The sequence below is a fragment of the Dromiciops gliroides genome, chromosome 6 (assembly GCF_019393635.1).
Source record: "Dromiciops gliroides isolate mDroGli1 chromosome 6, mDroGli1.pri, whole genome shotgun sequence".
NCBI classification, from domain to species: Eukaryota; Metazoa; Chordata; class Mammalia; order Microbiotheria; family Microbiotheriidae; genus Dromiciops; species Dromiciops gliroides.
Window position 1 is genome coordinate 193,122,062 of NC_057866.1, and position 27,328 is coordinate 193,149,389.

Sequence of the window (27,328 nt, forward strand, 5' to 3'; positions counted from 1 at the left end):
GTGGAAACTGCCCATAACTAACTATAACTATAAAACTATAACTAGATATAAGTATGTATAGTATAGTATAGTAGGCCTCCACCAGTCATGGATGACCATGGATTAGCGCCTTGAAGAGCCACAGGCCACAGTGTGGCTGTGCAGTCTGATATGGGAGCCGCAGCTCCTGAGTGACTTATAACCAGTAACTACTGCATCCCGTATTGTATCTACCCCATGAGGAGTAGCTGGAGTGTCCTCTCCAGGGTGCTGGCCTGGGCAGATCAATATGGAAAGCAAGCTGTTGCCCATGCAGCAGGTTTTCCCTCTCTGCGACATTGGTGGATCCAAAGGAGAAGCAGAGCCAATACAGTTTGGCACCAGTGCCACCACAGGAGTTGCCAGAGAGATGTGATGTCCAGTATCCAACTGCCTAAGGGACTTCGACTCCTGATTTTTCCTTGGGATTAACTCCCGAAGCCTTTCCTGTATATGGGTATAGCTGTAAGACAGTGGAGGTTTAAAATCAGGGTTTCCTTCCCCTAGGCAAGTTGCCTGCCAAGGCTGACAAGTCCCACTTGCCAGAAGCAACTGGTTTTAAGGTGCCAGTGACTCGCCTTTACCCCTTCTCCTGTTAGTGGAAACAGTTCTGCCATGAAAAGGCCAGGAGTTGGGCTTTGGATGTCAGAGGCTATTTGAAACGCATGCTATTGGAGCATTTTATAAAGAGTGGGAGCTTATCCCCATTCCCACCCCGGCATGACAAACCTTTGGAACCAAAAAAAACCAAAAAACCAACCCATATATAATTATATATAAAAACCTATGCATATATAAAACTACATATCATATATATATATATGTGTGTGTGTGTGTATATATGTATATATGTGTGTGTACATATGTGTGTATATATACATGTATGTGTGTTGCATTTCTTCTCAAGACTGTTCTTGTTAAACTTTAATCAACTTTCTTCTTCATGTCAGTTGAGTCTTACTTTTCTCTACCATAAGTGGGTCATAGCCTTTCTAGGGTTAATCTTGTTTGGAGACTTATGTTCTACGAGAACTTCAAACTATGGGATTGCCTTACATATATCTTGGAAGGGTTATTTTATTACTGCTCCTTTTATAAGATATATGAAAGACTCATCAGAAATAAAATTTCACATTCTCAAAGTGTATTTCTCATGTGCTTATCAGTTGGTAGGCTAGAATGTGATTAGAAATTCTCTGGTATAGTGGTAAGATATTTCATTGGCCTCAGAGTCAGAAGAGTTTGAGTCCTAGCTTTGACACAAAGATTAAGAGTTGGAAGAAACTTACAACATCTAATTCAATCATCTCATTTTAGAGATAAAGAAAACACAAACCTAAGGAGTTTCAGTGACTTACACAGTTTTCCATAGGTATTGTGTTGGTGTGACCGTGGAAAAGTCATATCAGTCAACTATTACTTCTTATTAAACACTTATTATATTCTGGGTACTGTGCCAAGAGCAGAAGATCCAAAGAAAGGCAAAAACAAACAAACAATAAAGTCCCCTACTTTAAAGAAGGTCAGAGTCTACAGGATGAGATGATGTGCCAACAAATATGTAGAAATGAGATATGGGCAAGATAAATTGCTGTGTGTGTGTGTGTGTGTGTGTGTGTGTGTGTGTGTGTGTGTGTGTGTGTGAGAGAGAGAGAGAGAGAGAGAGAGAGAGAGAGAGAGAGAGAGAGAAGTGGAAGGATGACATCCTTTACCTGATTATTATCAAAGAAAGGAATTTTAGAATTCATGAACAAAGATATGGACTACTTATAGGTGATGACGACATCAAAGGTGTGATCATCTCTGTGAATAGCTTTGTTGTAGTAAAGGAATAGGTTATGAAAAATGAGTAGATTGAAAAATTGGGAGGTTGGGGTATTTGAGGAAGAATCAGTATGTATAAAGCCCCCTGGTATCTGTACAGGAATTGGAAGAAGAGACCATGAGTGAGGCACTAAATTCATTTAAGAAGAAAGGAAAGTATTCTAGAGGTAGACAACAGCTAACAGAATCTAGATTTGATGATGAGCATGAATTTAATGAACCCTAGAAAAAAGAGATTACTGAGTGACAGTGGTTTTGTCAGCTTCCTTTTGTGTTTTATCTCCCCTCACTATATTTTTAAACTCATTGAGAGCAGGCATTGTCTCTCTTTTTTTTTTAATTTGTATCCCCAGGACTTAGCACTGTGCCTGACACACAGTGAACTCTTAATACATATTTGTCAACTATTGAATATTTTATTAACTGGTAGACAGAAAGCCTTAAAGTATTAGTAGGGAGAAAGGAGTAATACAACTCCCTGATATGAAAACCTTCATCATTTGTTAAATAGGGATCAAATTTGTTGTGAAGAAATCAGTTAATTAACCTTTAAGTATTAAAATGTAAACTGCTTTTATTAATATAAAACAGGATGGGCAAATCCTAATTTCCTATTTTCAGACCATTAAGTGAAGTTAGCAACCCCTTGCTTCTTCTTGACAGTCTAATAGACATATAAGACATAAACATGCACAGCTATAAATGTGTGTATGCTTTAGAGAAGTGCAAAGCACTGATATGTGAGGTCTGAAGGAGAAAGTCATTTGCAACAATGGGGATCACAAAAAGCTTCCTTAAATAGGTAGTATTTAAAGAGAATTTAAAGAATGATAGGGATTAAATAGGTAAGGCAAGGGTGGGGAAGAGATTCTAGATATTGGGAACATGACCAAAGACTTAAGATCATGATGAATATTTTTTAGGGGGAAGGATTTTACAGTAAATAGATAAGAATGATATGAAATACAAATGGAAATACAAGGTGCCCTTGTGGAAAGTCTTGTATTAGAAGCAGAGGTTAAACTTGTCTCTGTACGCAATGAAACATTTTAAGCAGCCATCTAATTAAATATACTGTGAGAAATATTGCTCTGTTCACAGTAAGAAGAATGAATTACCATGGGGAAGAGAGTGGTGGAAGTTAGCAGAAAGGTTACAAATGTTAGAAAGTGAATGAATATTGGTGCCAGACAAAAACAGTCAAGTCAGGAAATAACCAGATTTAGAGGAAAAAAATAATGAATTTAGTTTGGAGACATGAAAATTTTGAAGTATAGAAGGTATATCCAAGAGAGGATGTCCACCAGTAAGTTGGAGCTGCTGGGCTGAAGTTTATAGGAAAAGGTGGGACTGGTGATAGAGATTTGGGAATAATCTGCAGAGAGGCTGTTGCTGAAGTCATGATTCTTCCAAACCACTGAGATTGCTAAGAGATAGCGTGTAGAGTGAAGAGGGCCAATGTCATACCTTTGAGGAACGTTTACTTTAAAGGATTGTGGAGAAGTACACTATAAATCACAACTTTACTATGCCTTTAAAAATAGTTTTCATTAATTAGCCAAAAATATTTATCACCACATGACCAACCTTATGCTGATGCATTTCTCCATACTTAGTCATAGAACCATAGAATTTCAGATATGGAAAGCACCTCAGAGGATATGTAGTCCAGCCCATACCTGACCAAGGATTCCACCTACAGCATCTCTTGAAAACTTAGTAAAGGGCAACTCACTACTTCCTGAGACAACTCAATCCACTTTGAGGCATCTCATATATAGATAACAAATAGATAACAAAAATATCTTGCTCATACAGTTGCTTGTATATTGTCTCTCCTATTAATTATGAGCATCTTAGGAGTTTTTGCCTTTCTTTGTTCCTCAATGCTTAACCCAGTACTTGGCACATAGTAAGCCAGTAAGACTAACTAACTGTTGTGGGACCCTTACCTGAAAACTTGTCAAACCAGTAGAAACTGTTATACACTGGCATAACCTTTATGAACCCAGAGCCACCTTCACACAATTATAAGCCATAGGATATGTCCTACCTTACTCCTCTCTAGATCACAGAAATTTAAATGTAATTTAAAATAGTTATTATAGAAATCCATATCTTTCATATGTCAGCTGTACCAATGTTGTCAATTCAGTTATAACACTTGGACTTGGGGGGCGGCTAGGTGGCTCAGTAGATAAAGCACTAGCCCTGGAGTCAGGAGTACCTGAGTTCAAATCCAGCCTCAGACACTTGACACTTACTAGCTGTGTGACCCTGGGCAAGTCACTTAACCCCCATTGCCCCATGCAAATAAATAAATAACACTTAGACTTGGACAAGCAAAATAATGGTGTACAACAGAAACTGGACAAAGACCTATGGATTCCGTCCTTCTATCAAAGACAAAAATATTAACTGAAAGGGCAAAGTCACCAACAGACCTCTTAGGATGTGTCCTATCTAATCACCACAGGAAATGGGGTTTTAGCAATAGATTTGAAAGTATGGGAACTGGACACAATGTTAATTAGCTCTCCATGAAAGCTTATATCCAGTGGTAGGATAAGGTAAGGTAGGACATATGTTAAATATGTGAATACTAATCTACATCTATAGTATTTGACAAATTTAATAAAGATGTCATCCTTGATACAAGGGACTGTAGAAGCATACTCATCCCAAAATTATGAAACCAGATTGGTGAGAGAGAACACGGGTTTATTTGTGGATTGTGAATTGTTTTTTATTCTTACACTTTTATATGAACAACTGTTATTTCCTTTGCCTTATTGTCAAGTACCTAATTATATTTAAGTCTTTAAAGTGCCATTATTTTGAATAGTTAGTTTTGTGTAAATGGAAGTACATCAGTGGGGGCTTGAGAGCTACTCATAAGTAGTGTTAATGTAATTCCTCATACTAGGGTTATCCCTATGATTTTGATGGTAACAATGTAGAGGTGGTCCTCATATGGGAATCTAGACCTGCCTGTGTAAGGACAGACAAATTGGAGTGATTGATCTAGCCCAGAGAGTTAGTAGGTATCCACATACCCGTGCAAGAAATAAAAGGTGCTACAATGTAGGTAGCTAGGTTTTGCTTTACAAGGGAGGCAGGCATGATATAGTGGCTAGAAATGTAGGCTAGATCAAGAAGCCTGGCTTTTAATGCTACCTCTGAGATAGATATATAGATAGATAGATAGATAGATAGATAGATAGATAGATAGATAGATAGATAGATAGATAGATAGATAGATAGATAGATAGATAGAGATATATAAATTTAAATGATCCTAGACAAGTCCCTTAACCTCTCAGTGTCACAGACAACTCTCTGTTCCTATAAGTCTCTGATCTGTGTTACTATAAGAAGTTTCTCATTGGTAACTTCCTATACTGATGATATAAGAGTGATAAAAAACAAACTAGTCATTCTCAGATCTACCTTCAAATACTAAATCTCACCAAAAGGCAGAGTACACACAGTAATTCTTGTCAAACCTTTGTAACTATCTGGGGATATCTTTTCTCTCTTACTCAGGATTCTGAATAGATTGCTCCTCTCAAATAGTCACAAAATTCATCAGTGAGTTTTGACTACTTGGTTTATCTTCAAATTAGGACTTTTTCAAATACAGTTTTAATTAATTCTATATACTTTTCAATCTAAACAAGTGCACACATGTGCTCGGTATAAAAAACAGTTATACCTAATCTTCTAGGACATTATACTGACATAAACATGTCAGCTCTATTGTGGTAATATTATTTAATTCAAATGAATTGGTTTAATAAGGGAACTAATAAAGGATTCCACTGAAGTTAAACTGAGTTCTGATTATTAGATGGTTGTTGAATTATTTGGGGACCAGATTTGTGATTTTGTTGATGTCAGTCCATGGTCTCCAAATATTTTAAATAGGACACCTTTATCAGTAAAACAAAAACATAGAGCATGAAATATTGATCTATAGTTATATCTTTACATACATATATACACACACACTTTTACAGACCATATAGCTATACTACTGTACTAATATATTTTATAAAATAGAAAACATATGAAGAAGAGAATTTTTGTTACCTAATGCTAACATAAACCATAAAATCTGTCCCAAAATCCTACTACAATCTTAAACTATTAAAACTTAAGACAGCTCTAGGGGTCAGCTAGGTGGTACAGTGGATAGAGCACCAGCCCTAGATTCAGGAGTACCTGAGTTCAAATCCGGCCTCAGACACTTGACACTTACTAGCTGTGTGACCCTGGGCAAGTCACTTAACCCCCATTGACAAAAAAAACCCAAAAACCCAGACCATTGTAACACTTTGTGGCCATTCTATATTTAAGAATAATTATTTTATTGATGAGTGATATGAAAAACACATTCACCCAGGTCAAAGGACTTATGTGATATGTGGTACTGCTGCACTGTAAGGCAACAGGGGAATATAGGGACAGGCTGGGACAGGCACCAGCTATGGAATGACTTCCTGCTCTCTACCTCTCTGCCAGGGGAGATGGGCCTATGGCTGAGAGTCTATGGGAACCTGTAATGAGCACAGGCAGGGAAAGGACTGCAGCAGGGGTAGATAGTTGATGCAGGTGTACTGATCAATGATCAGCTATTCTACTCATCTCAATTCTTACACTCCCTTGGGCGCATGGTGGTGTAAAGAACTTTCAGTGAGGGAATGCCCTCTCTTAATGCAGATTGTTGCTTGCTCTGTGTGTGAATCCAGAAAAAGAACTGCAGAATCTGAACGCAGAATGAACCATACTATTTTTATTTGTTTTGTTTCTTTTCTTTTTTGAGGTTATTCTCTATTGTTCTGATTCTTCTTTCACAATGTGACTAATGTGGAAGTAGGTTTAATATGACTGTACATATATAACTTATATTAGATTGCTTGTTCTCTTGAGGAGGGTGGAGGAAAGGGAGGGAGGGAGGGAGAAACATTTGGAACTCAAAATCCTACAAAAATGTAGATAGGTGGCACAGTGGATAAAGCACCAGCCCTAGATTCAGGAGGACCTGAGTTCAAATTCAGCCTCAGACACTTAACAGTTACTAGCTGTGTGACCCTAGGCAAGTCACTTAACTCTCATTGCCCCGGAAAAAAAAAAAAGAACCAGAAAAAAGCAAACAAAAAAAATTCTACAAAAATTAATGTTGAAAACTATCTTTATATGTAGCGGGAAAAAATAAAATAAAATTTTTAAAAATCAGTGTGTGATAGTTGTTTAGAGGCATTGAAAGATTAAGTGACAAGTGACAGAGTAAGGTGGGGGTGTCAGATGTGGGCTAGATGTCAGAAGGGATTTTAGCCCAGGTCTTCTATAGCAGACTCTCCATGCACCATGCATGGCATGCTGCTTCTTGTTTAATCATTGAAAATATTAATTATCAGTCAACAAAATATTAGCATAGTATATTTAATAGTAAATTTAAAAAATAGTAAATAACTAAATGAAAATCCTTTAAATATTAATTAATATGCCTTTAGAATGAAGTGTAAGGTTCTAGTAGCTCCAGGTAGTTCATCTCCCCCATTTTACAATCTGAGAAAAGTGAGGGCCAAGACTGAATGACCTGCCAAAGATCACACAGATAGTAAATGTTCAAGCACAGGATTAGAACCCAGGTTCTCTAACTCAAGAACCACAGTCCTTTGGTGTTTTGATCTGTTGATGAAAGTTATTTCACTTTGTGTTGTAAGGCTTGGTTTAGCCTTGCAAATTTTCTGGATATCTTAAAATGCCATCAGTACTGAATGGCTGTTGCTTTAGAAACAGATAATCATTGTTGAAAAAAAGTTTGGTTCTGTTATAATGCATAAACATTCAATTTTTTTTCTTATGTGAACATTTACTTTGGGCTACAATTGTTGGGTTATTATTCTGTGATCCTACATGAAATAAAATGAGCTCTCTAAAAGTCCCTCAGCTGGCTCAGTAACCACCTGAGGGCAACAATTGAATAGGTCTGGATGACCTAGCCAGAAAAATGCTAATGAATTAAAATAGAAGCAATTATGAATTGGGTTAAACAGCCATTGAAAAACCTTTGAATGAAAGAACTTTTGTTGTATGCAGCTTTTATTTGGAGGAAGACTTGAATTTCTCAGCAAAAACAACAACAACAAAGTCTAAATGAGAAATTGTTCCTGAAAAGACAAATTGCCAGGTCTCTCAGACTCATTTCTTGTTTGTAATTTCTATTGATGTTGAGATCCTTGGTGTTAATTTTCTGGTCTCCTTAGTATTCTTCAAATATTTCACTGCCTACAGGATCCCACTCCTCTGGAAAGTCCCTTCATTGGTGGGACTGTGTGAATCCCCTATGCTTTGCAGCTCATCCATGTTGGCTCTTAAATTTCCCATAAAGGATCCACCAAAGAGCCTAGAAACCTCCCTCTATGTCCTTAACCATCCCATGGGTTCTAGGACAGCATTTAAACAAACTCTCTCTTAAACCTGGCTTTTCCTACATAACCAGTCCATTTTCTTTTCTGATCCCAGAAGTGCCTGGGTGACTATGTTTTTCATACTCTGTCATTGACAATATTCCATAGCATATTTATATCTACTGTATTTTTCTCTACTGTCCTTTTGATCACAGGCAATTTTTGTTCCCTGGGGAGTTGCATAATGAATACTCATGAGGGGGGCAGCTAGGTGGCACAGTGGATAAAGCACTGGCCCTGGATTCAGGAAGACCTGAGTTCAAATGCTGCCTCAGACACTTGACACTAGTTGTGTGACCCTGGGCAAGTCACTTAACCCCCAGTCCCCCCACAAAAAAACAAAAACAAAAACAATACTCATGAGAGTTTTCTTATATGAGCCCTCATTGAATGTGGTAGTGTGCTGATTATACCAAACCTCTGTCACAGGGATAAGGTGGTGGTTCTTAGGTATTCCTCAATAAAGAATTACATTCTCCTACACAGTTAATTATAATTATAGTAGTCTTTGATTTTGTGCTAGAGAAAGTGACCAATTGGGAAGTCAAAGACTTCACTCATGTGGAGGAGGCCTTAGAAACACTCTTCTCCTAGAACAGAGCGAAGGCAAAAGATTTTATAGAGGATAGATGGGGTGTCCACTTGAAAACTGGAAAGTTTCCTTTTGGGGTGGGGTGGGGAAAACTTAGATGCTTGTCATACTACTGAGAGTCAAAGTTTTTTTTGAAATGATGGTCTTGATCTTTCTGGTTATCTATGTCTCCTAGCTCAAGGTAGTAGCCATGCCTAATTAACTTTCTTGCTGTAGAATTTTTTTCTCCCCTTACTTCTGTCACTGGGAAAATGGTGGGGGTCCTTAGGTATTCCTCTATAAAAAAAATTACATTCGTGCATATAGTCCAATTAGAATTAAAATGGTCCTTTATTGGGCTCTAGAGAAAGTGACCTAGAGGGAAATCAAATATTTAACCTCAAGGGGACTAGATGGCTTAGAAACATTCTCCTCCCAGAACAGAAGGAAGGCAAAAGCTTTTATAGAGGATAGTTGAGGTGACCACCTGAAAATAGAAAGTTCCTTTGGGGGTGGGGATAGATTCCTGAGAGTCAGGGATTTTTTTATTTTGTTTTGTTTTTGTTTTTGGTTTTGGTTTTGGTTTTTCTTTTATGTTTTTGGAATGATAGTCCTGACCTCTGGAGTTATTTCTGTTTCATAGCCATGCCTAACAGACTTTCCTGCCATAGAATTTTATCTCCCCTTACTTTTTAGGTGTGTCTGTCCTGATATCTACTTGGCTAGTTTAAACTTAAATAGTTCCTTGATTCTTTGATATGTCTGTTCTGTTATCTGGTCATCTTTGGCTTTGCTTCTCACAGGAGAAACTTCTGATTCATCCTAAACCCCATGTCACTGCCAAACACTAGAGATTCCTTGATATAATCCAAAAGCACTTGAAGTATGCACTTACTCTCCATAAAGGAAAAATCAAGTGGATGACAAATGCTTATTGTTCAGACTATGCTAGGTTAGATAAACAGTGTCAGGATTTTGCAAACCTGAAAATGCTCTGTAAATGCTAGAAATTATTATTGTTGTTGTTACTCTTATTTTTTAGTTAGTCCACCAAGATATTTCTGTTGGACATATATCACAGATAGGAAAAAAATACTGTACCTTAGGGAACAGAATGAGAAAAGACAGTATTGCTTTTGAACAACATTTCGCAATTGTTCTCCAGATCAAAAATTCAACACTTAAATGTTAATATTCTTCTTCTGACTGCTTTAATATGGCTATGAATCACTATATCACAATTTCTAGTTGTGTTTCTACAAACAGAAGAATTTTATAATTTCATGACAATTAGTGATAAGGAATTAGTGATTATGGAATTTATGACAATTAGTGATGGCAAGTATGAGGAGTTACATGGCCTGGTCTCATATAGTTCTAGAACTCTGTTTACTTTTGCCTTTACATTTCTCCTTTGTGGTATAGAGAAAAGGAAAAAAAATAGATTCTAGTCCTGATTATGCATGAATTATCTCCACGTTCTTAGAGAAGTTACTTTTGAGCTCCCAAATTTTTCATTTGTAAAATGAGAGATCTAGGTTGCTAAGAATTCTTCTAATTTTTAAATTCTGGTATTTCTGGACAATTTCAGTATAAGAATCTTTGTGGAACCTTCAAATCATACCTATAAATCACATTTTCATCCTTATTACTTGCATTTGGGGAAGGTGATACAATTCTTCCAAATCCTCAGGTTCACAACCTAGAAATCATTCTCATCATTCCAATCTAACTCACCCTTCTACTTCAATCAGTTGCCAAGTCTTGTCAGTTTCACCTCTTGAACATTTCTTGAACAGTTTTAATATGGATACTCAGACTACTGACATGTGAATACAGGTTCTCATCACCTCCCTTCTGGACCATTATAATAATCTCTTTATTGTTTTGTTTTCTACTTCTAATCTCCCTCCTCTACAATCCATCCTCTACAAAAATGTCAAATTGATATTCCTAAAGCATAGGTCTATGTCACATACCTCTGCTCAGGAAGAATTTAGGTTAAAATATCAATACCTAGGTGGAGACTGAGATGCTTCTGGAAGAACCATCACAATGGCCGCCCAAGGAGAACCCCAAGTGCAGTTCAAACTTGTATTAGTTGGTGATGGAGGTACTGGAAAAACCACCTTTGTAAAATGTCACTTGACTGTTGAATTTGAGAAGAAGTATGTAGCCACCTTAGGTGTTGAGGTGGATCCTCTCGTGTTCCATACTAACAGAGGGACTATTAAATTCAACATATGGGATACAGCTGGCCAAGAGAAATTTGGTGGTCTGAGAGATGGTTATTATGTCCAAGCTCAGTGTGCCATTATAATGTTTGATGTTACATCAAGAGTTACTTACAAGAATGTACCTAACTGGCATAGAGATCTGGTACGAGTATGTGAAAATATCCCGATAGTGTTGTGTGGCAACAAAGTGGATATTAAGGACAGAAAAGTCAAGGCAAAATCAATTGTCTTCCATAGGAAGAAGAATTTCCAGTACTATGACATTTCAGCCAAAAGTAACTACAACTTTGAGAAGCCCTTCCTTTGGCTTGCTAGAAAACTTATTGGAGACCCTAATTTGGAGTTTGTTGCCATACCTGCTCTTGCTCCTCCAGAAGTTGTCATGGACCCATCACTGGCAGCACAGTATGAACAGGACTTACAGATTGGTCAGACAACTGTGCTCCCTGATGAAGATGATGACCTGTAAGGGATTGAAGCTAGAGCCCAGTGTCAGAGGTCTAGTTTTATAGCCAACTGTCCTGTGATGTCAGTGGTGTAGCGTGTTTGCCACTTTATTATATGGCTGAGCAGAACATGTGCTTAATCTTTGGGATGCTGAAGGAGATGAATGGGCTTCGGAATGAATGTGGCAGTTTAAAAAATATAATTCATATTTTGGACCTGCATATTTAGCTGTTTTGGACCACAATTACGTCCCCTTGAGTTTCAAATAAGACTGCTACAGTCCCATCACAAATATTCAGTGGTGAATCTTGTTTGTTACTGTCATTCCCATTCCTTTTTCGTTTAGATCATAATAAAGTTGTATTTCAAATATCTAAAAAAATATATCTATACCTTTCTTTGTCACTTAAAACCATTGATAAAAGCTATAAGAAGACACCTCTCCTTAATCTTTGCAAAGGTAAGGGACTCTGTGTGTGTGTGTGTGTGTGTGTGTGTGTGTGTGTGTGTGTGTGTGTATACCAGATATAGAGTAATGTAAGATTTTTTCAGTGACTTGGTTAGTTTTCCTGAACTATTGTGATTTTTTTCTTCACTTTTCTTTGTTTTAAGGAACAGAAATGTAAATGATATAAAATCTAAAAATTTCAATAAAATTATTTTAGTTTATTTTGGGGGGGCAGCTAGATGGCGCAGTGGATAGAGCACTGGCCCTGGATTCAGGAGTACCTGAGTTCAAATCCAGCCTCAGACACTTACCACTTACTAGCTGTGTGACCATGGGCAAGTCACTTAACCCCAATTGCCTCACCAAAAAAAAAAAAGAAATTATTTTAATTTATTTTTTAAGAAAAAAAATATACATTACTCCCCTGCATAAGTGTATAAGATATAAATTTCGGCCAAAATGGCTTGCTTGCTGATCCCTTTATTCAAAAGTTTATCTCTTAACCTCTTATCCAATGTTTAAACTCTTCCCCTTGCCAGGAATTGTCCCCTTTTTTTTATCTCTGCTTTTTGTATTCATTAGTTCTTTTTTCAGTTCAAGTGCAAATTCCTGCAAAAGGCCTTCATTAATTGCCTGAATTGTAGTGACTCCTCCAAATTAATTGTGTACATATTTTTTTTATATCCTTTATTTACTCATTTGTAAATAGTCTCTCCAACAGAATCTAAACTCAAACAAGGACAGTGGCTCACTTTGTGTTTATATTAGTAGTATCTTGCAAATGGAGATACTTAATAAATGCTTCTGCATTGGTTAGTCTCCAGTCACTAGAACAGTATCTTAGTAGATGGTTCAAAAATGTTTGATGATTGGTTCTCCCACAACAACAACAATAACAACAACAAATTAAACTGACCCAAATTCTATTTACCAGACCTTCCTGACTAGAGTATTTTTTCTATTTCCTTTCATTTAAATTTCCCAGGGAAATGTTCAGAATGGAAATAAGATTCTTGATTACAGAATTGAGTTTCTTATTATTAATAGATAATTGCAATGTAGTTATAGTTCCTAATGTTTGTTAGGTAATAGAGGTTTCTTTGTAGTCAGATTTATAGTGATGCTAAAAATAAATCATGAATATCTTAGTTTAAATCTGGTTATATTAAATAACACATCAACAGTGAAATCAATTCAGATCTAGAGCAGATTATTGATTTTCTGTTTACAAATGTATTCAAAAGGAAGCTGTGAGGTAAAGCTCTTGTCATTGAAGCTTGTACTCATTATCATCCTGAGAAACTTGTCCTTCTCCCCTTCCCCACCTTATTTCTATGGATGTGTAGATAGATGCCTTGATGATTCTTGATGAAAATTCTTTTAATGGCCATTCCTCTTAAGTCACTCAGGTTTCAAAACTGAGTTTCTTTTTTTAATCCCTCTCTCACTGATTCCCCAATATTTGATAATTTGTTACTCTTGTTGATTCTAACTAAAAAAACATTTCTCAAATTGGTTCTCACCTTTCCATTTGCATGGAACTTTGATCCTAAAGTAGATCCTTCACCTAACTTTCTGTAATCAATTCCTTACTGGTTCCCCTGCCTCTAGTATCTCTCCTCTCTAATGTATCCTTTGAATAGTTGCTAAAATATCAATTTTCATGCAGGCACTGATTGTATTCTTCCTCACCAATTTTGGTAATTATATTTAGAGCACACAGTTGTGAGAAACAAAAGCATTCAAAAATGTCTGAGACTCAGTGTTGGAGAAAGTATCAAAGGTCTTTATTTACACTCTTGAGAGAATGGGCCCATTCCCTAGTGGAATGGCTCAAAAATGGTGGTTCATGAGCCCTTTTTTTTTTTTTAGTGGGGCAATGGGGTTAAGTGACTTGCCCAGGGTCACACGGCTAGTAAGTGTCAAGTGTCTGAGGCCGGATTTGAACTCAGGAACTCCTGAATCCAGGGCCAATGCTTTATCCACTGCACCACCTAGCTGCCCCTCATGAGCCCTTTTTAATCTGTGACTGGCCCCTCCCTTCTTCCTCAGCCATAATCTGCAAGACAAAGACCAATGCCAAGAACTAGCCAATCAGAATGCAGTATAGTCAATGGAAGAGGCACAGGGATAGTTCTCTAAACTCCTCCCCCACGTGACCAGTCTTGGGTTTCCAGGCTAGGAGAGGAGCCCAATCCCACCCTCCATCTGTGGACATTAGCATCTCAAGCACCTGCCTCTGTTCCCAGCCAAGCTCAAATCCACCTCCCAGACATTCCCAGAGAGTTCCAATTAACTTGGGGGGGGGCACATTTCCCACAATAGTTGACTGCCTTTGTACCTGGTAAGAAAAAATCAATAGGGACATGATCCAGTAGCAGAAAGCTCTAAGAATGGTGTGGTCATCCCAGGATCTAACTGAGAAACGTTGCTCACAGTCTTACATCTACATACTTCATAGGTCTCTTTTTGTCATTGTTTAGTTATTCAGTCATGTCCACCTCTACATGACCCTGTGGACCATATAGTTCATGGAGTTTTCTTGTCAAAGATACTGCAGTAGTTTGCCATTTCCTTCTCCATGGGAATGATAATTAAACTTTTGCATTTAATACCTAACATGCTCTCTCAGAACTTTTTTTTCTAGCCTTATTAATGTCCTACTCTTTCACAAATTCTGCCTTATTGTAAAATCCTGACCTCTCCCTTGAAAAGGTCATCCTGTATTCCTGTAATATATTCAGTCATACCTCCTCTTAGATCCCTTAAAGCTCTCTATCTATGATTTACCTTCTGTGATTCACTCATTGAAATCTTACTCTTCCTTCAGGGCTGGATACTGTTATTTCCTGAATGAATATTTCCTTGATAGTGCTAACTAAAAGTAATCCCTCCCCTTCAAATCTCCTATATCACTTTTGCTGTGCCCCATCTTTTCCTTTATCACAATAAAACTTCAATGGTATTTAGTCATATGCATCCTTCATTTCAGCCAACAGTACAAGTAGATCATTAAGGAACTTGAGAGCAAACACTGTATCTGTCTTTATAACTTCAGTACCTTACACAAATGTATTGCACTTAGTACATGGTTTAATAAACTTCAATTGAATTCCATTGAATCTTGTGGGAAAAGGAATCATAACTTCATTGAACAATATTAGAGGCTGATAATGAGTATGCAGCATATTTTAAAAAATATATTTAATCAAGTGACATAAAAGATTCCTACCACAAGTCCTTGTACACGTAAGATATACTTTCCGAAAGGTTAAGACACCACCTAGGAGAGAACAAAGAGAAAAAATATGCCCACCTATCAGAGGGTAGAACTCTAGGCAACACACATCATAAGGGATAATACATAGGGCATAGGTATGATCAGAGTACATGCACAAAAAGACATAAACCAAGAATTCATATAACTGAATTGCCATTGCTCTGGGGAAACAGAAAATACCTTCATGAAGTCTCTGCACTGGGCAGATTAAGACTGGTATCCCTTGATCATCTGAGGAACAAGTATAATCAGCTCCTCAGAACTGAAGAACAGCTAGGAACAGATTCTCTGGGAAGAACTTCAGAACCCCTGATGTAGTTTGTCAGACTGACAGATTTCCCATATATACCTCCATAGTGGTTTTTAATGTGCTAGAAAGCTTTAATAACCCAGGAGAAAGGGGCAGCTAGGTGGCACAGTGGATAAAGCACCAGCTCTGGATTCAGGAGAAACTGAGTTCAAATCCAGTCTCAGACATTTGACACTAGCTTTGTAAGCCTGGGCAACTCACTTAAGCCCCATTACCCTGCCCAATAGAAAAAAATAAATAAAAAATAAATTCATGAGAAAGTCATGGTTGTATTTCTGAAGGGACAGAGTACTACTGGGCTAATAAATCATCTTTCTTCCCCTTTGTCATTCAAAAAGAAATCAAAATGTCCATCCATTGATTGATCATTGATCATTGATCCATTGATTGTCTTTCCATTGAAAGGTGGTATGGGCATATAACAAGGCCAGGGCCCCTCATACCTCTAATATAATGGGGCCACCAAAATTGTTTGGTGTTATTGATGATAGGATTTTTTTTGCTATTTGTAGCCAGGCATCATGTATGAACTCTTTGCTTAGATTATTGAGCCATTAATTTCACAGTTATGGTCACCTGGGTATTGCTTCTTTCTATTATTTTCTGGGCTACTTTTTTCTAGTTCATCTACTAGACATTTTGGCTCCCACTTGTTAGTATATAATGAATAGAAAGCCTCTCCTGCATAAAGCTGGGGATGCTGTTCTTTGGTCTATATGCCAGATAAAGCGATTGCCAAACAAAAATAGTTTCTTCAGGATAAAATACAGTCTTTTAAATTACTGAATTTGTGACAGTATAACATAGTGTGTGTGTGTCTCTCTCTCTCCATATAGATAGATAGATAGATACAAAATTTATTATAATTTGTGTATGATACAATATATAGTATAGTAATTAGTCAAATGTATTACATATAATACATTAAACTATATATTATAGCATGATATAATTGCATATAATAGAAGACTATTTGAAAAGGAACAAGAAATTTCCTGTATCTCCTCTAGAGTGGCTTATAAAACAGAACAAAAACTAACTGGAGGTAATATCATTGATCTCTGTCCTCCTGGCTCACCTTTCAGCTTTTTATTATGTATATATGTCAGCAGCAAACATTTTTAGAACTGGTGCTATATTTTGTCTATAGAACCCTTATCACTTCCCAACTTCAGAAAAAATGTCCTAAACATATTCTACTACACACCAAATTACCATGTCCATGACAATAGTATTAATAAGTATATGCAAACAATACACATGAAAGATTCAAATAAGCCTACCAATTCATGGGGGGGGGGAAATTCCCAATAGAGAAAATGGCTATTCTATCATATAAGAAAAAAAGAACATTACCTTTCTCTTGAACTGTCAAAAAGATTTTTGTCAAAGTGATTGAAACACAATTGTCTGAAAGCCAGATCATGCTTCTCTTCAAAGGGATGACTGTCAGGTTTTGGCATTTCAATCTGCCTTGTCTTGTATTCCAGAGTTCTAAAACCTGGTAATTGATATTCTGGAATTATGCTATTACCTTTATGCCTGACCCTCAAATAAAAGTTCCGATGTAGTATTAGCAGTGCCTATATCTCTAACTTGATCAATACTAATGACTGGCAAGATATTTTATATAGGCTATGCCATACCAATAACTGACAAACTGAGGCTTACAAGGTTTCATCACTTGTAGTACTTAGAGAAAAAAAGAGTGGCATCACACAGGAGAGAAGGCTGAACTTTTTCTAAAGCAGAATAGATGGGTTAATGTTTGTCATCGTAAGCACTATCTTCTCATCTCACTGAACATCATTCTCTCTCTCTTTTTCTCTCCCCCTCCTCTCCCTCTCTTCCCCCATATAAGTATGTGTGTATACATATAATTTTAGAGAATGTATAAGTGATTATCGGGAGGACCTGAAAGTTATTGGATTTTCTCCATTGGGTCATAGATTTAGATCTGCAAAGAACTTCAGAGCCTATCTGGTCCAACCTGCCTATATTACTGATTAGGAAACTGAGGGCCATGGAGGTTAAGTGACTTATTCAAGGTCACAGAGGTAGTGTCAGTGAGATTTTGCAGTGATGCAGAGGAAGTACACATTCCATTAAGCCATACTGCCTCATCTCTGATTGATTATTAAGCATCCAATACTCTTTATTACAAATTGTTTACTAAGCTGTCTAGATGATACCACTTGAACCTTCAAAACAAGAAAATAAGCGAGTTCTGCAAGGAATGATAAAAAATTTCTCATGAATGTTTTGGGATCAAAGAACTTTGGAAATAGATTAATTCATATAATTGATACAGAGAGATGATTTCGTCCCATTGGCTATCAGGCAGGTGGCCATAACCTGTGTCATCTAGGCAGTTCAGTAGACAGAGACTTTAACTGGGAATTAGAAAAGCCTGAGTTCCAATCTGCTTCAGAAACTTACTGCCTATGAGACCTTAACTTAAATTGGCTTAACTTTTCCCAGCCTCAGTTTCTTCATCTCCAAAATTTGGATCATATTATTACCCACCTCGCAGGGTTTTTTGTAAAGATCCAATGACAAGGGGGCAGCCAGGTGGCACAGTGGATAAAGCATCAGCCCTGGATTCAAGAGGACCTGAGATCAAATCTGGCCTCAGACACTTAACACTTATGAGCTGTGTGATCCTGGACAAGTCACTTAACCCCAATTGACTCACAAAATAATGTTGTTAATGTTATAATAGAAGTTTAATTCAGCGCCAGCAAGAAAACACTAACACAGAATAAATATCTCTATAATATTTGCTTTTCCTCTTTGTCCAGCTAAAAAAAACTGGTAAAAGACTATACTGTCAATCATTCAATTAATTTAAAACATATATTAAGTGCTTACTAAATGCGAGGGCCAGTGCTTCTTAGTGAGGGTGCATACAAAGTAAAACAAAAAAAAAAACATCCTTGACCCTAAGGAGATTCCAGTCTAGTGGGGGAAGGGGGAGGAGGGAGGCAGGGATAACATATAAATAGCTATTTATATGCAAAATATATGCAGAGTAGATGAAGTTAATGTCAGAGGTGAGACATTCCTCCCATGCATTCTAAGCATGAGCGAGGGCTCACTTGAAGGCATTTAGAGGGACCCAAAAACAGAGAACAAGAAGGAAAGTAAAATGCATGGAGAATGCAAAGTTCCCAAGCAGACAGGTCATGAAGAGTTTTATAAATGCTAAACAGAAGACTCTATATTTGGTCCTAAAGGTAATAGGGAGTCATCAGAGGTTACTGAACAAAGGGGTGATATTGGAAAATGTTTTCTTTAGGGAAACCCATTTGGCAGCTGAATGGAGTCAAGTCTCACATACACACACACACACACACACACACACACACACACACACACACATACACACACATTCAATAAACTCCAATAGCTCCCTATCACCTCCTGGATCAAATACAGAATACTCTCTTTGTCTTTCAAAGTCTTTCATTACCTAATCCCTCCCCTTCATCTTTTCAGTCTTCTTATCCTTTTCTCCTTGCCAGGTAGGCTTAGATTCAATGACTGGCCTCCTGGCTGTTCTAGGAACAAGATAGTACATATCTTGGCTCCAAGCATTTTCTCTGTCACCCATAACTGGAATACCCTCTTTCCTTATCATGTCTGTGTCTGTCTGTCTGTCTGTGTCTGTGTCTGTCTCTGTCTCTGTCTCTCTCTCCTGTGAGTTCCTTAACTCCAAGGAGACAGCACAAATCTTAGTATATAGTAGTCACTCAATAAATGCTTACTGACTGATTCAATGGAGGATGGATTGGAATGGGAAAAGAGTAAGCAGATAAAAGGCAGATACCAAATAAGTAATACAAAAGATTTTTAAAATTCAAGACATATATAGAACCTTGTATGATGCAATTGAGATAGAGCAATAAGCTGGTCATGAGAAGATGTGGATATTAATCTTTTTGTCCCACTACTAACTACCAGAACAAATTACTTAACTTCTCTGGGCTTCAGTTTCCTCATTTACAAAATTAAGGGGTTGTACTAAACAGTCTTTACATTTCCATACAGCTCTAAGATTGTAGATTTTGATATGTGACCAAAGAATGTCCTGAGACTCACATATTCCACTATACTTCTGAAATAGAATAAAATTATTCTAATTGGGGCATGAAGGACAACATATTTATATATATTGATCTATTTCTTTTTATGTAGTGGTCATGCTTTTGGAAGATGGTATAGGTTTTTTCTATGTTATATTATCTTTTTATTTTTCATTCTGAATAAAGTATAAGGACTTTTTATCTAAAGATGTTAGAGAGGGGACAGGTAAGTGGCACAGTGGATAAAGCACCAGCCCTGGATTCAGGAGTTTAAATCTGGCCTCAAACACTTGACACTTAATAGCTGTGTGACCCTGGGCAAGTCACTTAACCCTCATTGCCTCATAAAAAAAGTAAATAAATTAATTAAATTAAAAATAAAGATGTTAGAAAATCAGAATCTGGACCTGTGATTTCCTTGGACTCCCAAAATTTATCCTCTGAGAGTCACATAGGAGTTAAATAAGACATGCCCATGTTCTCACAACATGTGCCAGAGGGAAGACTCAAACACAAGTTTTCCTAACACAAAAGTCAGCTCCTCTAGCTACTACTCCATACTTTCTATATAACTGTAAAGAGATACCTAAAGAAACCTTTGTGAAGTGAAAAATCCTTTTAAAGTAAATAATCATCTCCCTAGTTTAGCTACACATTTGTTTACTGATTGGCCAAGTACAAATATCCTTTTTGTCACTGGGGAAATTGGTGATGGTGGGAATCCTTAGGTCTTCCTCTCTCACACAAATCCAATTAGAATAAAATTGTCTTTTATTTAGGTACTTGGGAAATGAGACTTTTATTTAGGTACTAGGGAAGATGGTTCAGAGTCGTGATTCTCTGAGATACTTGTCTCCTTGAACATGAGAAAGGCAAAAGCTTTTATAGATGGTAGATGGAGTGGACACATGGGGTGACCACCTGACAATGGAAAGTTCCCTTTGGGGCTGGGGAAAGCTTGAGTAAGGGGTGGTGGTCCTGACTTCTGGAGTTATCTCTGTCCCCCAATGCCTAACAGACGGCAGCCACACCTAATATCCTTATCTCCCTTACCTGTTAGGTGTGTCCCATTGTGATAGCTTAGCTTCTCAAGGACAGTTACCCCAGGCCCATGTTCTTTAGTTTAGCTGGCTAGTTTAAACTTTAATAGTTCTGAATTCCTCGATATGTCCCGACCACATATCACTTTTATTTTTTCCCAAGTCCCATACGCACAAGCTATAAATCTCTTCTCTTGTCCCTCTTGACAAGCCCAAGTTTTCTGGAAGAAAGGGAGTGTTAATTAAGACACTGACAGCTAAATTTTCTTTGGGAATTAAATGATTATGTAACTGAAGATGCAAGGTATGGAGACATTAACACTATCAAATCAGTATTGTCTGTGAATGTTAATTTGCCAAAGGAATACATGTTTGCAATTGCTGAACATAAAATTATTCCAGGGAGAAGGCTGAGAATTTTAAAAAGAGTTGTTTAGGGAAAATTTGACAGGAGGAGTCCATAAACACAAGAAATTCTCTGTGTGAAAATGCAGGTTCTTTTAATACACAATCAGACAAGAGTATCCCCATTTAGTTTGGAAGAGGATTTGCTTAAGTTTTACTGGATAATTGGAAGGCAGCAAGTGACCAGGGACAGCTGCACATTAGTCAGATGTTTTAGCAAGAAGCAAATGCAGAGGAACATCCATTTTCCCAATCAATAAAGTACATTTATAGTTCATTAAGGCCTTTGTCACTTTTTTTTTTTAATTTTGTTTTTGGTGGGGCAATGAGGGTTGTGACTTACCCAGAGTCACACAGCTAGTAAATGTCAAGTGTCTGAGGCAAGATTTGAACTCAGGTCCTTCTGAATCCAGGGCTGGTGCTTTATCCACTGTGCCTCCTAGCTGCCCTGCCTCTATAACTTTTACTGACTCATTTTTAGTTTTTCTTCTTTTTGTCATTTTAAACTGCCTTTTTTTCTTTTTATTTTTCTCTTCTCTTCTCTTCTCTTCTCTTCTCTTCTCTTCTCTTCTCTTCTCTTCTCTTCTCTTCTCTTCTCTTCTCTTCTCTTCTCTTCTCTTCTCTTCTCTTCTCTCCTCTTCTCTTCTTTTTGCAGGGTAATGAGGGTTAAGTGACTTGCCCAGGGTCACACAACTAGTAAGTGTCAAGTGTCTGAGACTGAATTTGAAATCAGGTCCTCTTGAATCCAGAGCCGGTGCATTATCCACTCTGCTACTTAACTGCTCCCTAAAATGCCTTTTTTTTTATTTTTTTGCAACTAAGGATAAGAGAGGTACAGTTTAAGTTAAAAATAAATATTTCCTTGGTTTAGGGGAGGGGGCATCAGGGAAAGGGGAATAAAAGACAGAGGAGAATGCCATAATATTCAGAATGAAGGAAAGGGGAAAGCAACAGGCATTTATTGAATGCCTATCTGTGCCAGGCACTGTGCTAAGCACTTTACAAATATTTCATTTGTTCTTCTCAATAACCCTGGGAGTTAAGTGCTGTTATTATTCTCATTTTACATTTGAAGAAACTTTAAGTGACCTGCTCAGAATCATATAGCTAGTAAGTGTCTGAAGCCAGATTTGAAATCAGGTCTTCCTGACTCCAGAACACAGGCCTCTATTCACTTCACCACCTAGCTCTGTAATCCAGGGGATAAGCAATATAATGTATTTCTCAAGGTGCCTGAAAATATTTCACAACCTCCTTCTTTACTTCAGTAGTTAAGGCAACCCACTTAGAGAATAGAAGGAGACAGCTCTGGGGAATTAATTGAAAATGGAGAAAACTAAGACTCAGTCCTACAAGTATTCTTATATTGTTTGGACCTAGTTTCACCACTTATCTTATAAATCTTGTCATTTGTCAAGGTCTGTTTGAAGGAATAAGTAGTAAATGTGAATGAAAAGAATTTAAGATTATTCAGTGCTAGAAAAATGATAAGAAACAACTGGTCACATAGAGTCATTTTCCCAGTCTGCCCTAAGAGATCATTTCATAATATCTAAAACATGATGCAATTACCTTTTCCTTATTTCCCTTATGGCTTGTTTTGCACCTTCGATGTAAAAAGATAAATACTGAGAAACGTTTCAAAAGACACAAGGGCTTAAAAGGATGGGAAGTGCAGTTTATTGATTGAAGTGGGGAAATGATTGTGCTGTGTCTTCTCTTGCTGTTTTTAAAGAGGGGGAGGATGTTAAAAACAGAAAAGGTAGGAAGAATCAGCAGTGATGGAAATTCAAGATCAGACCCAGGGGGTTGAGGGAAGATCAAAAAATAAGGACATTAAAAGAGAACCCAGACATAGAACAAGGCTGGAATTTCCTTGGGAAATGCATTGGTTGTTTGCAACTTATGAGTTACTTTGAAGGCATCTTTAGAAAATCTGGAAACAATTCATACTGGCAAGCACAAAGCATACTGTGAATAACAAAATATATGTTTTATTATTGTAAGATCTGGCTGAAATATAAAGAATAGTTCATAGCCTTAATCACTTGCATATATAGTAGTTTAAGATTTTTAAAGCACTTTCCTCACATCAACCCTAGTAATTTGGACGGTATTGTTCTCATTTGATGGCTGAAATGAGGAATTAAATCTCAGACTTTAAGCATATGAAGAAATTAGTAGGCATCAAGGTGGCCCAATAGAGAGTCCTGGACTTGGAGTTAGGAAGGAAATGGGAACAATCATTTATTTATTTTTATTTTTATTTATTTAATTTTTTTAGTGAGCCAGTTGGGGTTAAGTGACTTGCCTAAAGTCACACAGCTAGTAAGTGTTAAGTATCTGAGGTCAGATTTGAACTCAGGTCCTCCTGACTACAGGGCCAGTGCTCTATCCACTGTGCCCCACAATCATTTATTTTTAAGCAACTACTTTGTCCCAGGCACTGTGCTAAGCATTTTTATAGACATACCTTTTAATCATCCTAACAACCCTGAGAGGTAAAAGCTATTCTTATATGCATTTTACAGTTAAGGAAATTGAGGCAAAGGATTTAAACTTGGGTCTTCCTGACTCCAGATCCAATACCCTATCCACCGTACCATCTACCTGAGGTGTATAACAGCTCTGTGACTGTGGGCAAGTCACTTAACACATAGTCTCAGTGTCTTCTCTAAAATGTGCACAATAATAGAATATATCTTATAGGCTTGTTGTAAAGATCAAATCAGATAATATATACAAAATACTGTAGAAATCTTAAAGCCGAATATGAATGCTAACTATGAGTCCCACTCACATATATCTCCACTATGTTGACTATAAGACAATAACTCATCTCCCTTTCTCTTCTCCCAAATATGTATGTATAAAAATGTATTTATAGATGTGTATATAGAATGTGTATAAATATAGATATTATGTAGGTATATATGCATGTGTATCTATAATATATGATGGTAATATGTGTGTGTACAAATATGTGTGCAGGTGTAACTAAAATGTATGTGTAGATATATGTACTGTATATGCAAGTATACATGTTTTCTGTATATAGTATATTAATACAATATATATATTACATAAGCATGTGTGTATATGTGTATTGTATATATAAATATTTACATTGTTATATTTATATATATGGGGATATTTGTAGCAAAGCAGTCTCCAGAACATCTGTCCTTTTATGTCCAAGATAAAAGTGAAATTTTCCTGTTTCAGGAGAATCCACATTATGACAAAAGTCTGTTTTACCTGAATATTTCTATCTCACAGAACCTAATAGCTATAAGGGTTCCCAGAATTCATATAGTTGAGTCTGTGCCTTAACATCTTTCCTATAAGTAATAAGTTATTTATCTCCCCATCCCCATGACCCTTCAAGATCTCTTTTGACAGAAAGTCTACTTTCTTCAGAGGCAGCACATTCCACTTTAGGAAAGATCTTTTGATGGAGTTGTTTACTTGTATCTAGATTTAAACTATTTTTCTTAAACTTTCTACCCATTGCTTTTTTCTTGGTAGGACTAATCTCTGTTCCACATCCCATTTCGTTTTGATTCAAAAAACATTTATTAATTGTGCAAAGCACTGTGCTAGACCCTGAGGGATATGAATCAAAACCAAAATCAACCCTCAGAATTCCTTATGGTCTTTTGAAGAATGTAACATTTAAACAGATAAATAAGAACATTTGAGGAGGGGAAATGTTCTAAAGTTGCATAGTGGAGGGAATAGGAAAAGCCTATCCTAGGAGATAGCCATTAAGCTGATACTTTAAAAAAGCTAAGAATTTGAACAGTTAGGTATAATGAGGGAGTTCTTCTGAAACATACATCCTTGACAGTGTCCAAGGGGAGAAAATGCAAAGTCTGTAGTAGTAAACTAAATTTTATTTGTATATGACCAATAAAATCCAGCAGCAAGAGATAGAAAGAGAAATTCCATTTAAAATAACTGTAGACAATGTAAAATACTTGTGAATCTACCTGCCAAGGCAAACCCAGGAACTATTTGAACACAATTACTTTTCATGAAAATAAAATCAGATCTAAACAAATAGAGAAATGTAAATTGTTCATGGGTAGGCCATGCTAATATAATAAAAATGACAATTCTACCTAAATTAATTTACTTGTTCAGTGCCATACCAATCAAACTACCAAAAATTATTTCATAGAGCTAGAAAAAATAATAAAATTCATGTGGAAGAACAAAAGGTAAAGAATATCAAGGAAATTAATTTTAAAAATGCAGGGGGCAGCTAGGTGGCACAGTGGATAGAGCACTGGCCCTGGATTCAGGAGGACCTGAGTTCAAATCTGGCCTCAGACACTTTACACACTTACTAGCTGTGTGACCCTGGGCAAGTCACTTAACCCCAATTGCCTCACCAAAAAAAAAAATGCAAAGGAAGGTGGCTTAGCTGTACTAGATCTAAACCTATATTATAAAGCAACAACCATCAAAACTATTTGGTACTAGCTACGAAATAGAGAGGTACATCAGTTGAATAGGTTAGGCACAAAAAACACAGCAGTAAATGAATATAGCAATCTCCTGTTTGACAAAATCAAAGATTGTCGCCTCCAGGATAAGACCTCATTATCTGACAAAAACTGCTGGGAAAACTGGAAAATAGTATGGCAGAAACTAGGCATAGACCATCATCTTGCACAATATACCAAAGTAAAGTCAAAATGGGTACCAGTTCTAAATATAAAGGGTGATACCATAGGCAAATTAGAAAAGGAAGGAATAGTTTACTTTTCAGAACTGTGGAGGGGGGGGAAATTTATGACCAAAGATGAGAGAGAGAACATTATGAAATGAAGAGTCGATCATTTTGACTACATTAAATCAAAAAGGTTTTGCACAAACAAAACCAATGCAAACAAGATTAGAAAGAGAGCAAAAATCTAGGAAACAATTTTTACAGACATTATTTCTGATAAAGACCTCATAACTCAAATATATAGAGAACTGAATCAAATATACAAGAATACATGGCTTTCCCCAATTGAGAAATGGTCAAAGAATATGAACTAGCAGTTTTCAGATGATGAAATGAAAACTATCTACAACCATATGAAAAAATGTTCTCAATCACTACTGATTAGAGAAATACAAATTCAAATTACTCTGAGGTACCACCTCACACCTATCCAATGGGCTAGTATGACAAAAAAGGGAAATGATAAATGTTGGCGAAGATGTAGGAAATTTGGAACACTAATGCACTGTTAGTGGAGCTGTGAATTGATCCAGCCATTATGGAGAGCAATTAGGAACCATGCCCAAAAGGCTATAAAACTGTGCACACCCTTTGACCCAGCAATACCACTACTAGGTCTATATCCAAAAGAGATCATAAAAAATGGAAGGGACCCACATTTACAAAACTATTTATAACTGCTCTTTTTGTGGTGGCAAATAATTGGAAACTGAGGAGATGTCCATCAATTGGGAAATGGCTAAATAAGTTGTGGTGTATGAATGGAATGGGATACTATTGTGCTGTAAGAAATGATAAGCAGATAGATTTCAGAAATACCTGGAAAGACTTACATGAATTGATCCTGAGTGAAATGAGCAGAACCAAGATAACATACACACTACCCCTCTCTTCCTCCCACAAGCAAAAATCACTTCCTTATGCCAAAGAAAAGCTGCATGGCCTTGCCCTCACATGCCTTCTCCTCATGGTGGAGCTTTCCTACAGTAAGTCACCAGCAGGTGGCGTCATTCCAATCATTACAATATCAACAACATTATGTGATGATCAACTGTGATAGACTTAACTTTTCTCAGCAATACAATGATACACGAAAATGTCAAAAGACTCATGGTGGAAAATGCTATCCATACTCAGAAAAATAACTAAGGAGTCTGAATGCAGATTGAAACATACTATTTTCACTTTTGTTGTTGCTTTGTTGTTGTTGTTATTTATTCTTTCTTGAATTTTTTTCCTTTTGTTCTGATTCTTCTCTTGCAACACAACTAATGTAGAAATATGTTTAATATGATTGTAATATATAACCTATATCAGATTGCTTGCTGGCTTTGGGAGGGGGGAGGGAAGGGAAGGCGGGAGAAAAATTTGGAACTCAAAAAAATCTTTATAAATAATTGGAAAAAAACTTAAAAAATTAATTTTAAAAAACAAATGTGATTTGTAGAG

General features: G+C 36.9%; 2 protein-coding genes across 3 annotated transcripts in view; both read left to right on the plus strand.

The window, feature by feature from the left end:
* GALNTL6 (polypeptide N-acetylgalactosaminyltransferase like 6) overlaps positions 1–27,328 on the plus strand; it is a 1,532,830-nt gene that overhangs the window by 828,311 nt on the left and 677,191 nt on the right. The window lies entirely within an intron of this gene.
* Positions 10,945–11,610, plus strand: LOC122732367 (GTP-binding nuclear protein Ran-like). Its single transcript, XM_043972449.1, has one exon. It carries the CDS (start codon positions 10,945–10,947, stop codon positions 11,593–11,595), a length of 651 nt encoding a protein of 216 aa, XP_043828384.1. The 3' UTR covers positions 11,596–11,610.